This window comes from Suncus etruscus, chromosome 14 (assembly GCF_024139225.1).
Source record: "Suncus etruscus isolate mSunEtr1 chromosome 14, mSunEtr1.pri.cur, whole genome shotgun sequence".
NCBI classification, from domain to species: domain Eukaryota; kingdom Metazoa; phylum Chordata; class Mammalia; order Eulipotyphla; family Soricidae; genus Suncus; species Suncus etruscus.
Window position 1 is genome coordinate 25,555,041 of NC_064861.1, and position 12,912 is coordinate 25,567,952.

At 50.1% G+C, this 12,912-nt stretch overlaps 1 protein-coding gene across 1 annotated transcript in view; it reads right to left on the reverse strand.

The window, feature by feature from the left end:
- Positions 1 to 393: 393 nt before the first annotated feature.
- Positions 394 to 12,912, reverse strand: part of PSD2 (pleckstrin and Sec7 domain containing 2) — a 43,566-nt gene continuing 31,047 nt past the window's right edge. The window contains exons 8-15 of the mRNA XM_049786002.1: positions 12,141 to 12,230; positions 10,953 to 10,996; positions 9,784 to 9,974; positions 9,542 to 9,612; positions 9,123 to 9,280; positions 7,716 to 7,860; positions 6,363 to 6,506; positions 394 to 1,874 (exon numbers count right to left, since the gene is read on the reverse strand). Of these exons, the coding sequence (XP_049641959.1) occupies positions 1,665 to 1,874; positions 6,363 to 6,506; positions 7,716 to 7,860; positions 9,123 to 9,280; positions 9,542 to 9,612; positions 9,784 to 9,974; positions 10,953 to 10,996; positions 12,141 to 12,230 (1,053 nt within the window). The 3' untranslated portion in view covers positions 394 to 1,664. The remainder of the gene's footprint in view (positions 1,875 to 6,362; positions 6,507 to 7,715; positions 7,861 to 9,122; positions 9,281 to 9,541; positions 9,613 to 9,783; positions 9,975 to 10,952; positions 10,997 to 12,140; positions 12,231 to 12,912) is intronic.

A 12,912-nucleotide genomic window follows, 5' to 3' on the forward strand; every position in this document is an offset into this window, starting at 1 on the left:
TTTGGTAGGTCTGAAAATAGTTCAATAGGAATGGTGTTTGCCTTGCACACCCCTACCCCAGTTCGATCTCTGGCATTCTTCAGGGTTTTTCCAAGCCTGCCAAGAGAAATTTCTGAGTGCAGAGCCTGAAGTAACCCATTCAGTACCGCAGGATGTGAGGGGAAAAAAGAGAATTTTTAAAGTAAATGAATAAAATACACTTCAGTTCATCCAAATTAAGTAACCTGGAGTTAAACCATGACTTTTCTCCTAGGATCACCTTTGCTGCATCAAGTATCAGTGGGTTTGGAAATGTTGGGACATCATCACAAAGGTCAAACTGCTGACCAAACCACAAAAATCTACTTAAAAATAAAACAAAAAAGATCTGCTCATCACATTAAGGATATTAATACCATCATTTGTTAGCACTAGGAATGCTGGCATCAAAGGATGCTAGTCTGCAATCATACACAGCAAATTTCTCTATTATTCTCAGACATGTCCTTACTGTTTCTGAGATACTAGAAGAGCCAACCTAAAAGATAATCAGAAACTTGTCCTTCCACCTTTTCCCAAGAACAACAACTAATGGCTTCCATAAGCTTCAGTCACCAACATCTTTGGGCTTATTGAGAAGTGGCTCTTTGCAAGGCAGTGTCTTTTGTTTTTGTGGCAGTAGACCTGTACAAGAGGCCCCCTCTGGAGTGCAGAAATCTGGCAGCAGCAACATAAAGATCAAAAGAGAAACAGGCCTTGGTCCCATCTCTCTCACAGCCAGGCTGCCTATGGCACAGATGGATGGCGCATATACAAATGCACAGTAATTCTTCCAAAGCATCAACTGTAATAGCATGTATGAGTCACAGGTCAGCCGAAAGAGTGGAAGTGGGACTGGAGCAAGCCAGTACTGTCCCTATCTTTCCTCCAGAGGGGCCAGACTGTGCCTTTCTCACTAACAGGCAGGGAGTTGAAACAGGCTTTCTTTCCTCTTGTTCTGACCTCTACCTGGGAGCAAGTTCTAGCCCCATCTTTACAAGGGTGCCTCGTTTATGTCGTTCTTACATCTGTACATCTATGTCCATAGAAAAGAAACCATCAGGGACCTCACAAATGGTAGGTGAGGTGGACACTGATGAAAGTCGAAACAGCGTGACAGCACCATGCAGGCAGGCCCAGGTCCCAGTTCCAGATGCTGCAGGGTGGAGGGAGAACAGGACCATGCTGGTGGTCTGCAAACCCACTGTTCAGCTAAGAAGGAGGAGGAGGAGAGCAAGTGGGCATCCTGGCTGAGCCTGGGGGCTAAGTCCTACCCTTGGAACAAAAGTAATGCAGAAGGGTGGGGGGAAGAACTAGTAAGAAGCAGCTTGAGAAGTGAACCTCTTCAGGCTCCTCCAGGGACCTGGTGTCTAGAGCACCCAAACACTGTCCTATCAAATGATACTCTGTGATGGAGAGTAACACCAGAGATGGGGACAGAGGCTGAAATCCAGAGGAGCCCCAGGGTACAGGGTTAATACCAGAAACCGCCTCTCCATCTCCTTGGCCCAGGTGGGGCCCCCCACACCTCTGTATCTGCCCATCAACTATGCAGTAGAGCTGGATGGAGCAACCCCTGGCTGCATTGTGCTCAGTGACCCCTCTGGGGGCATTTGCCAGCCTTGGGGCCTGTCCATCTGTGCCAGCTAGGTGTCAGGCCCTGGGGCATCCTTCACAACTTTGCTACTGGCCACAGGTCCTTGGCCCTGGCTGAGGGCTGGGCTTGAATGTGTCTTGCGAAGAGAAGGGTCTTCTCCTTCGAGGGTGGCCAGCCGGGCCTCAATCTGCTCCAGGTCATCAGAGCCCACTTTGATTTTCACAGCCAGGAGGTGGATATAGGTCTCATAACGGCTTTTCTGGGGGAAAGGGTAGAGAAAGGCCAAAAACAAAGTCAAAAGACCAACAACAGATTCAAAATTCAATACATGTATCTTTTTATGACTAAACACTGGCTAAATCCCATGACATTCAAGAAGCTCTGACACATCAATAAAAAGGAAGTAAATAGTCCCATGGTTGGGCTAGAGCAGCAGTCTTTAAAGTACAGCTTGTGGGCCACATGCATCCAGCCGAGGACATTTATCTGGCCTGTCTGTGTTTTTTTGCCACCACTGCCTGTCCTGCTTAGCTTCTGACTCATCCTAGTGCAGTCAGGATGTTTGGGTTGTGCGCTTCATTCTCGGACTTTGTTCTTCTCTCTGTCTCGTGACTCTTCCTCTCAGTCTCATGCAGGGATCCTTAAACTATAGCTCTAAAATACTAGTAAGTTTGTTGATTTAACTTTATTTGTTCTTCAATTTAAATATTGTATTTGTTCCCATTTTGGTTTTTTACTTCAAAATAAGCTATGTGGGGCCGGAGAGATAGCATGGAGGTAGGGCCTTGCATGCAGAAGGACGGTGGTTTGAATCCCAGCATCCCATGTGGTCCCCCGAGCCTGCCAGGAACGATTTCTGAGCGTAGAGCCAGAAGTAACCCCTGAGTACTGCCAAAAGTGTTCATAGTTTTTTTTTTTAACTATAGTTTGGCCCTCCAATGGTTTGAGTAACAGTAAACTGGCCCCCTGTTTAAAAAGTTTTTTGTTTTTTTTTTTTGGTTATTTTTTTTTTTTGGTTTTTGGGTCACATCTGGCAGCGCTCAGGGGTTACTCCTGGCTCTATGCTCAGAAATCGCTCCTCACAGGCTCGGGGGACCATATGGGATGTTGGGCTACGAACCACCGTCCTTCTGCATGCAAGGCAAACGCCCCACCTCCATACTATCTCTCTGCCCCGCACCCCCTGTTTAAAAAGTTTGAGAACTCCTAGGCTATAGAGACAGGATAGCAGTTAGGCCTTGAACACATTTGACCCAGATGAGACCCCAGACACTCAATATGGTCTCCTGAGCCTGACAGGAGTGACCCCTGAATGCAGGGCCAGGAGTAAGTCATGAGCACTACTGGGTATTAAACCCCCCACCAAAAAACAAACTAAAATAAAAAGGCCTGGTTATAGGGTAGGAGTGCATGTCTTGAGTGTGCAAGACCTTGGACCACCACTAGGTGTGCCCCTGCAGGGCCTGAGCAGCACTAAACCATCATGTCTCCTTTGCCATCAGGCAAATCATCGGGAATGGTCTAAGTCGCCTGAGCACTACCAGGGAGGCCCCAAAAAAAGCTTGAAACATAACACAGAAATTTAACTCATACTTTTGAGTATCCAAATGAATTAGCAATGATTTCTTGGGTAGGACACCAAGAGCAATGAGGTAATGACAGACAAATGGGATAATGGCAAATGTCAAGCTTGGGTGGCACAGCAGTGTGAGAAGGCACCCTACTGAACGAGGACAAATATTTGCAAATCAAATACCTGAAAAGAAGCTAGTTTCCAGAATAAACATTTCAAATCCTTCTAACTCCACAACAGAAAACACATGCTGGTGGAGAAAGGGAGAAAGCTAAGACCTTGAATAGGCTTCTCTAAAGATGGACAAATGGCCAATAGATACAAAACCATGCTCAGTATCACTACTAACTTGGGAAATGCATATCAAAACCAAAGTGAGCTTTCACCTCACACCCACTAGGACAATGAATGATATTAAAATAAAAACCTAGAAAATACGATGTGGCAGTGAAGAAGATGTCGAAAACACTTCCTTGGTTACCGCTGGTGGGAACGTAAAGTGATGCCATCACTATGAGAATGAGTCTGAAAGTTCCTCAAAATAAGTGAAAAAGAGGTGTGATGCTCGGAATAGTAGTACAGAAGGTAGAGCACTTGCCTTAGGTAACCAACCTACATTCAATACCCAGCATCCTAAATATCCCCCAAGCTCACCAGGTGTGATCCCTGAGTGCAAAGCCAGGAAAAAGCCCTAAGTACTGACAGGTGTGGGCCCAAAATAAAGCAAAACAAGAAAAAGAGCATCTCCTTATGTGACTATAACCCCTCTTCTGTGACTATATCCCCCAGGTCGGGAGCAGCATCTCAAAGAAAAAGCTACACACCCAAGTCCATAGCAGCATAATTCACAGCAACCAGAATCTGAAGTTGGCCCATGAGCAGATGAAAGGAGAAACAAACTAGTATGTCCACAGAAGGGATAATATTCAGCCTTCAAAGGGAAGGTGTGTGGGGGGGGGAGGGAGAATGTGGTTGAACCTTGAGGGTTATGCCACTTAGAAAGTAATATTAGCCAGTCACAAAAGGACAAATACTGTAGGTTTCCACTTATGTGAAGTGCTTAGAGTTAGGATGGGGAACTGTCACTGTCCCTGGATCAGGGTCAGGGAAAGTGTGAGTTGCAGAGCTGCTGTGTAATGGGATAGAGTTTTCATGTGGAAAGATGAAAAAAAGTTCTGGAGCTTGAACAACAATGTGAATAGTAACACCGCAGAACACAACATTCCACAATGGTTTAAATAATCAAGTTAAAGTAATTTCTGTATTTCATCACAATTTTTTAAAGTTTTTTCATCAAAATTAAGACAGCAGTAAGACACCACTTTTCAAACCTATCATAGTGGGCAGGAGTACAGCAGGCAGGCTACTTGGATTAGATCCCTGGTCCCCATATGGTCCCCTGAGTTCCACCAAGAGTGATCCCCGAATGCAGAGCCAGGGGTAAGCCCTGAGCACTCCCATGTGACCCCCAAAACAAAACAAAACAAGAAAAGAGTGAGAACTAAAATATTCACTAATATCCAAGGTTGTGAAGAGGAGCTATTAAAGAAGCTATTAAAGGGGTGAACAGCAAACACTTGGCAGGGGCTGGGCCTCTGCCCAGCCATCCATTAGAGGCCCTGTTCTCTCCCCGCTATGCCCCCTGAGCAGGAAATGACCCCTGCATTTCCAGGGGTCATGCGGGCTTTACGTCCCCACATCTGGCATAAATGAGAGAGAGCAGGACACTAGTTTTGAACAATGCCTAGTAGAATCCCGCACAGAGAAAGAAGCAAAAGGAGAGAGAGCGGGAAGTATATACAAGTGAGAGCACAGGCTTCTCCAGAGTGGAAATAAGAGACATAGAGAACAAGTGAGTGAGAAATGTGTTCAAGGGAGAACATGGTCTTAAATAGCAAGGTAAAACCTGCACTTTTTAACTGTGCTGCAGCAAGGAAGTGACCCAACCTCTCTAAGACTTAAGTTCCCCAAAGAGAGAATGTGGACATAGTATCTACAACAGGCACTGCTTTCACCCTGCACTCCAGAGGCTGAAAGACCCCAAATCTACGGTGTTTTCTGCTCTACTGTAGCAGCACTTCTCCCAGGGACGCTCCTCAACTCCCTCTCGGCCCCCAAAGCTGCCTCAGAACATCAGCCCAGAAATCACAGAAATCCAGAGACTGAGGTTGGGGACTTCCTGCTGAGTCTCATTGTCTGCCATACTGTCCACCTCAAGGACAGGTCAATCCAAATAGGTAGATGGGGTTCCCTCCCCTACCCAGGGGAGCCCCTGTCTACCTGACTAGGGCATGGCCAAACTTAGAGTTCTGAGAAGGGCAATGGGGGGTGCAGAGAGGTGGAAAGCTCAGGAGAAATGAATTGCTCTGCATGATTAGTAACAAGTGGTTAGTGAGATGAGAGAGGTGGCCAGACTGGAAGTTGGGTCATGGCTTTCAAGACATCCTAAGTCATGGGTCCTATGGAGAAAGTGAGGAATGGGCTTAGAAAAGGGGAGAAGGGTAACCAGGGTTCCAGAGCAAAGTGGTCTGGCAAAAGCCCCAAAAGATACCTAGTATAAGTCCTTATCTCAAGGACCTGCTGAGCCCGTCCCTACCAGCACCATAAACTGTGCTGTCCATGCTCATGCCAGCAGCCAGGCCCAGAAGACCCCACAGGCCCTACTGTCACTCATTCTGCTGCCCAACCAGACTAGTGGCCTGTCCTCCACTCACCCCCACCTCCCAGTGTGAACTATCTGCAGGAAACACAAACTTCCCAGAGTCCAGAGACACACACCATACAAGATGCCTTTAGACTGTGCAAAGCACATCTCTCTTTTTGAAGACCTCCGCTGCATCAATCTGACTCTATAAGCCCATTTTGCTCTGCTTGGACTGCTTTGCTCTCTTGATAAATTCTTTTTATCATCCCCCACCCCAGCTCAGACCCAGTGGGGCCTGCGTTCGAGCAGAAACCCCTCTTGCTTCACAGGGACACCTTGGCCTATGCTTCCTGAGAGATGTGTTTGGGCATAAATGCTTAACTGGCCCCTCACTGTCCGCTGTACTGTTCAGAAATGGGTCCAGGGGGCCATACAGGCCTTATAGGAAGCCCCAAACAAGGCAGGCCTGACTAGGAGTCCTGACTGTAACGGTGGTGACGGACAGCAGGGAGTGTGTCCCCTGCGCCCACCTCGAACATGAGGTAGTGCTCCTTCAGCCGGCTCTCCTCTGCCTCCTTGGACTTGGCACCCCTGTCCAGGGGCTGGCCCCGGTGCTCCGCCAGTTCTGCCATCACCTGCCTCAGCTTGTTCTCATGGGAACGCAGCTGCTCCTCCTGCAAAGATGAACCCCAGCCCACAAAGCCCTACAGTTAGTAGGATGATGTAGGCAGGGGGTCCAATCCTGCCCTCTAGGGTCAGCTTCATCAAAGGTTAACTGTGACCTGGGTCATCACATATGTTGGGGTGAATCCAGGCTCTGGACCCAAAGGGGTACACTCCCACCCCTTCTTCTTCCCTCCCACGCTCCTTTGCAAAAGCTCTTGAGCACAGGATGGAGTAGGCTCAGAGAGGTGAGACAGGAGACGAGGCCCTCACGTTGGAGACAGCCTGCCAGGTTCACAGATACACGCATACATTCCACACAGACCTGAATGTCTCACACACATTATCCCACAAACATCCCACATACCACACACATAACACCCCCACCCCACATATACACACCACACACAACATGCATATGCCACACAAACATCCCACACATACTCATATATCCTACAGAAACATACATACCCCCACCCCACACAACACCTCCACATATACCTATACCACACACACAATGCACACCCATATAATACATACACACACTGATAGCACATACACTACATATATTCATTACACACACACACACATAACACATACAACCCTGGGGTGTCCTGGCCTCCTGTAAACTCGCACAGTCCAGCTCAGATCAAGATGACAGCCACAAGGCCAGGAGCACATTCAGTCACAGACTGAGACCATCCCTCACAGGATGCTGGGCTGCTCCATGCTTGGGCACTGGGCTACGTGTGTATAAACATGGGGCAGGGGACAGGTCTGAACACATGCATGCATGTGCTTGTAAGGACTGTTTGTACACATTGGGGTAGGCACAGGGACAAGCAGCAACGCAGGGAGAGGAGGACAGGACCCTGACACCCCCAGGCAGGAATCACCTGGGAACCCGCAGCCATGATGCTGGGGGTTCTTGGGAGTCTCAGATGAAGCAGGGAAGGGTGGAGAGGGCAATGATCTCCAGATGAGAGTCAGCCAAGGCTCAACCCTCCCTGACTCCCCACATCTCACATTCCCCCACATTCATGCAAGACACACACACTGCAAAACACATACAAGACTGCTCAGAGATACACCCACACCCAGAGCCATACCCACACTGCAGAGCAGCCCCTGCCATGCACAACACAGCACAGCAGGGTGGAGGTGTGGGAAGGAGGGGCTAGGGCACAAGGGGGGGCATGCTGCCACCCAGGAGCCCGCACCTGGCAGAGGCGAGTGGAGCAGGAGGGCAGCAGTGGCCGGCAGAATTTCTTCATGGAGCTGACAGCGGCGGGGAAGGCCGGGGCTGAGAAGGCAGCAGCCACCAGGTTGATGCGCAGGATCCAGGACAACATCTCCTCTCTGCTCCTGGCATGGGCACAAGAAGAGCCTGTCTACCCAGGCTCCCCAGCATGGGCCCAGCACAGAGGTGACCAAAAACTTCAGTCCAGCAGGCAAAAGAGGGAAGGACGGGCATGGTATGAGACTGGCAGGCCTGACCACCTTCATGGAGGCAGAGGTTCCCTTCCTATCCCAGCTTCCAGAACCACCACATCAAGACATGTCCCAAGACCAAAGCTAAGGACTCTGTATGGTGGGTGCAGGATGTGCTAGTAGTAGTGGGCTGGTGAGTGGTAGTGGTCCCTCCTGGCCCTGCCCCATCACCTTGCTCAGCTCATCCAAGCCCAGATAAGTGCTCTACTCTGGACACCCCTCTTTATGGGCATTGGTGCCAGGGAATGAGCAAGGAAAGGTGGTCCCTACCCTAGCTGCCTCCTGGCTCTTGTCTCCCTTCCTCAAAGCTCATTTGAGACCAAAGTCAAAGGACTCAGAGAGTGGAATGACTTGAGTCAAATGGAAGGGCTCTCCCACCCAATCATCACAGCCCCCCAAAGTAAAGTTTGTAAAGATGTACTTGCCCCATTGTAGAGACTGCAGAACCCCAGCTGCCACCCTTGTAGCAGGGAGGAGCCCAGACAAAGACATCTGCCATGAGGACTCACATATGCCATGAGGCATATGGAACATACAGATAAGTTCAAAGAGGTCACACTGGGGAGTGGGGGACAGAGGTGTAGGGGGCCCCGTTTCTGGTTGAGAGAAGTGAGCCCAGGCAGACACAGGAGCAACAGGCCTGGGCTGTGGAGAGGCAGAAAGTGTCAACGTTAACTTTTCCACTTTCTCATGAGGAGAAAAGGGCCTGTCTGTCCTTTGCCTTTTTCTTTTAAGTGAGAAGATGGCTGGTCGCTGAAGCAATGGCACTTACCATCTCCTGGGGCTGCAAACCAAACCAAACTTGCCCCAGATGGTGGCAATAATTTCTCAGGAACACCCAAAACATGCACACCCACTAGCCCAGGTCCAGAGTTCCTGACCCAGAGGGTCTCAGGAGGGGCCAAGTATGTTTCTAAAATTTCTCCCTGGCAGGGCACACTCTGGGGTCAATAGTTGTGAGCAGAGTGCAGGGAACTCAGTTTTGGCTCTGCCAATGATGAAAGCCTTGTGGCTTCTATGTAGGGTCAGGGGGTGAAGGGGTACTGCGGCCAGGAGGAGAGAATTATAGGCCCAGCTTGCTCCCACAGACACTGAGCCCTGGCAAATGGGGGAGCACAGCTTCCGTGCAGACTTACGGAGCCTGGAAAAGAAAGACCCTCCAGTCGGCCGTCTTCAGCTTGAGCACATTGGACTTCTTGCTGTAGTCGGACGCTCTGGTGGCCAGAGCATGGTGCACGCGGATGGCGTTCTTCAGGTCACCCTCGGACAGTGCCCCGTCAGGCCTGTACTCATCCTACAGGCAGTGGGGAGCACGTACGCTCTCAGAATAGCCCTAGTTCCCCTCCCCAACTCTCACTCCCTCATTTTCTCAGCTCCTGCCACAGTAATGTCATGTACACACCAACTTTTTGTACCCCGATGTGTCCCTGAGTGGGCCTAATATTGGGCAGCCTCAGAACCCCTGAGCATTTACCAGCCCTTCTCAGTCCCACCAGCCTTGACACCAGCCCCACCTCCTCCGCCTAGCTTGCCCTGGAATACGAGTGTCAGTCACCTTCTGCAGGTACAGGATGGTCCCTTTGAGCACCGCGTAGAATTTCTTCCAGCCACGCCTCCCACGGGGCGCTAAGGAGGGGAGCACAGGTAGTGTGGCTGCAACCCTGCACCCCAGCATTTCTTCCCCAGTAGATGCCTACATATCTACCCAGGGGACCCCCAGAGGAGTGGCCAAGGGAAGGCAAGCCCCCTCTAGCTAGCATTCTCCCTCCCCACTCCCTCACCCCTGCCACTACCCACTCCTCTTGCCGTCCATGTCAGCGTGGGTCTTGCGTGTCAGCAGCCCGTGTTTGTAAGTGGCTGCACTGAGGGCCTGTGGCACGTCCAGGAAAGGATTGCGTCCATCCAGAATCCGGGTCACCTTCCTCGTGCCGGTTCCAAACTTGTCATCCACTAGCTCTGACAAAGACTTCCTCAGTTCATCCTCATCACTAGGAGAACACAAGGTTTGAGCATCCCACCAGACCACCATCAACAAGCTTCTGCTGCTCCCCAACCCAGGAAGCCACTCAGAGGTTACGAAGGAAATGAGGTAATTCCAATACTTGTTCACAGACCTTTGACCCCTCCCCTCATACTTCATTTCTATTTTTTTTTTTCTGGAGGAAGAAGAGGAGGAGCCATCCTTCATTTCTGACACCAACCTCTGTCCTTTGTGTTCTGGCCTCTAAGAACCAATCCCTGGTCATGGCAATAGAACTTTACTATCTCCAAATCTCCTTCCGGATCCTCCTCCTCCTCTCCCCAAAAGTCCCACAGAGCTGGAGTTACTGGACTAACACCACTGCCCATGATCTCAAACTGCAGACAGCGCTGAAAGCCTGCACTTCCCAGAGGTGCCCAGGAGTAAGAGACAGCTCTTCTCCATGGGATTTGGGGTTCCTAACATCCCCCACCTGGGACATTCTCAGACACAAAATTCAGTTGTTGTGGAAAATTCGGCCACTCTCCCCAGAAGCCTTTGTCCTCAAAGACAAAAGTGAGCTCACCACAGATCCTTCTGGAAGGTTGGCTACTTGCCAGGGTCTCCTACCTTCACAGGGGAATAATTAGTGGGCAGTCACAAACCCTTCCCCATCATAGCTAAGAGCTCAGTCCTTATCTCCAGGGCCCTATGTCTCCTGTCTTCCACTGTCATTACTGGGGACAGTGGCAATATCCCCAGTACAAATCACCCACTGTGAAGATCACAAAACTAAAGTCACAACAATATACAACTGACAACCAACTCCAGGCAGTGGAAACACTGCAGCCTCTTTACCCAGACAGCAGGAAGTCCTAAAGATACAGCTCCCTGAGCTGACCAGAGGAAAGGCGTCACGGGGCCCTGGGCTGGGAGATCAGGACCATGGAGAGTGCCGGGAGTGGCTCCCCTCCCCCACCCAGTCCGTCCCCTGGGCACTACTCACATGGCCCATTCCAGCTTTTCATTCTTGATGGAGTTGTAGAGAGTCTGAGAGAGGGGAAAAGAGAGAGCAGAACTCAGATGAAGAGCTGGGTAATCTTTGTCAAACTCTAAGTGATCTGAATGGAGTAAGGGGGCATGTTTTTCAGCCAGTAGAGCTAAGCAGGTACCTGAGTCCTACTTGTTGGCTGAGGGGATTAGTGGACAGAGGTGGTCAGAGTGGGTAGGCGGGTTGTAAAATGGGTAGACAAGTAAATGGGAGGGTGGCTATGGCAGGGGAAGTGTTGAAGGGTAGGGGCAGATGTGGGGATAAGTGAGTAAGTTGGTGGACTCACAGATACTGCATGAGTGTGTGTGATGAGTGGAGACTGATCTCAGGTACAAACACCTTCCTACGTGCTCATGATGTGACAACACTGATTGAATGCAGAGAGTGACACATGGAGGAGACTGTCCTCGAACTCATTAAGGGGCCACCTGGTTCCACCATGTCCATCAAACCCACTATCTAGAGCCAAACCCATCATCTACCCTCTCCCCAAATCCTCCAATATCAAGAACTGGCCACACTCAAAAGATCAAAGCTGGGGCTGGAGAGAAAACATGGAGCTAGGGTGCTTGCCTTGCATGCAGAAGGTCGGTGTTTCAAATCCTGGCATCCCATATGGTTCCCTGAGCCTGCCAGGGGCGATTTCTGAACATAGAGCCAGGAGTAACCCCTGAGCACTGTCAGATGGGACCCAGAAACCAAAATAAAAATATCAAAGCTTTCCCCTGGGGTCTGCAGCCTCCAGATGCAGCTATGACAATTGGTGGCAAAAAGTGAAAAGTCCCAGGCCGGAGCAATGGCGCAGCAGTAGGGCATTTGCCTTGCACGTGGCTGACCCAGAACAGACCTGAGTTCAATCCCCAGCATCCCATATGGTCCCTCAAGCCAGGAGCCATTTCTGAGTGCATAGCCAGGAGTTACCCCTGAGTGTCACAGGGTGTGCCTCCCCCCCAAAAAAAGAAGTAAAAAGTCCCATGACACAATGTTAACATCAAAGCCTGTGTCCTCTGTCTCACTCAGGAACCACATGAATCACAGATGCTGAGCTGGATAGACCCTAATGTTCCCAAACTCTTGGCAGCCTTGACCCTAGGATTGAGGACTGAGAGAGCAGTACCACAAGGAGCTTAGCACAGCCTGTACCTTCAGCAGGTCTTTGGCAAAATCTTGGCCATCGTTCAGGTGGTCCAAGTTGGCAATGAACTGCTGGCAGGACATCTTCTTGCCAATATTCTGTAACAGAGAAAAGGTTGTGACAGAGAAGAGGAACAGAAGCTTGTGTGGTCCCCACCGGCCAGCTCTGCCCCGCCCAGCCAGAAGGGATAAGGCAGCAGCAGGGACAGTGATGGAAAAAAACGACTCCAAGAGTGCCCAAAGCTGCTCTTCATTTTCAAGGTTCTCTATGACCCTCAAGCACTGTGAGGGGTTTTTTGGAAGGTCATGAAAGCATCATGGGGCTCTTCTCTGATCCAGATAAGGACATACAGGTAAAGAGCCTTTTCCAGGTGTCCCTGTGTCTCATATAATGTGCAGTTTTGCTTGTACTCTTCATACAAGACTGTTTGTGCCCTATTCCAAAGATGAGGAAGCTGAGAGGAGGAAGGTGCAGAGATGGGAAGGCTATGAAAGGGCTTTTGTGTCTGGCCCTATAGCCACTGTCTAGGGCCCAAGGCCAACCCTCCCATGCCTCTCCCTCCCACCTGCCTGACCCTCCCACCTATGCCACACCAGCCCCCACAAGGGTCAAGTGAAAGAGATGCTGAGAACCAAAAATCAACATCCAGAATGGGGAAGCATATCAAGGATCAGGGCATATGTACAAGGCCCCAAATTTTAACCTCAAGCATCACCTGCCACCATCCCCAAAACACCATGGGGTACTACGATGAGGTAGGCACAGGTGACCTGAAATCTG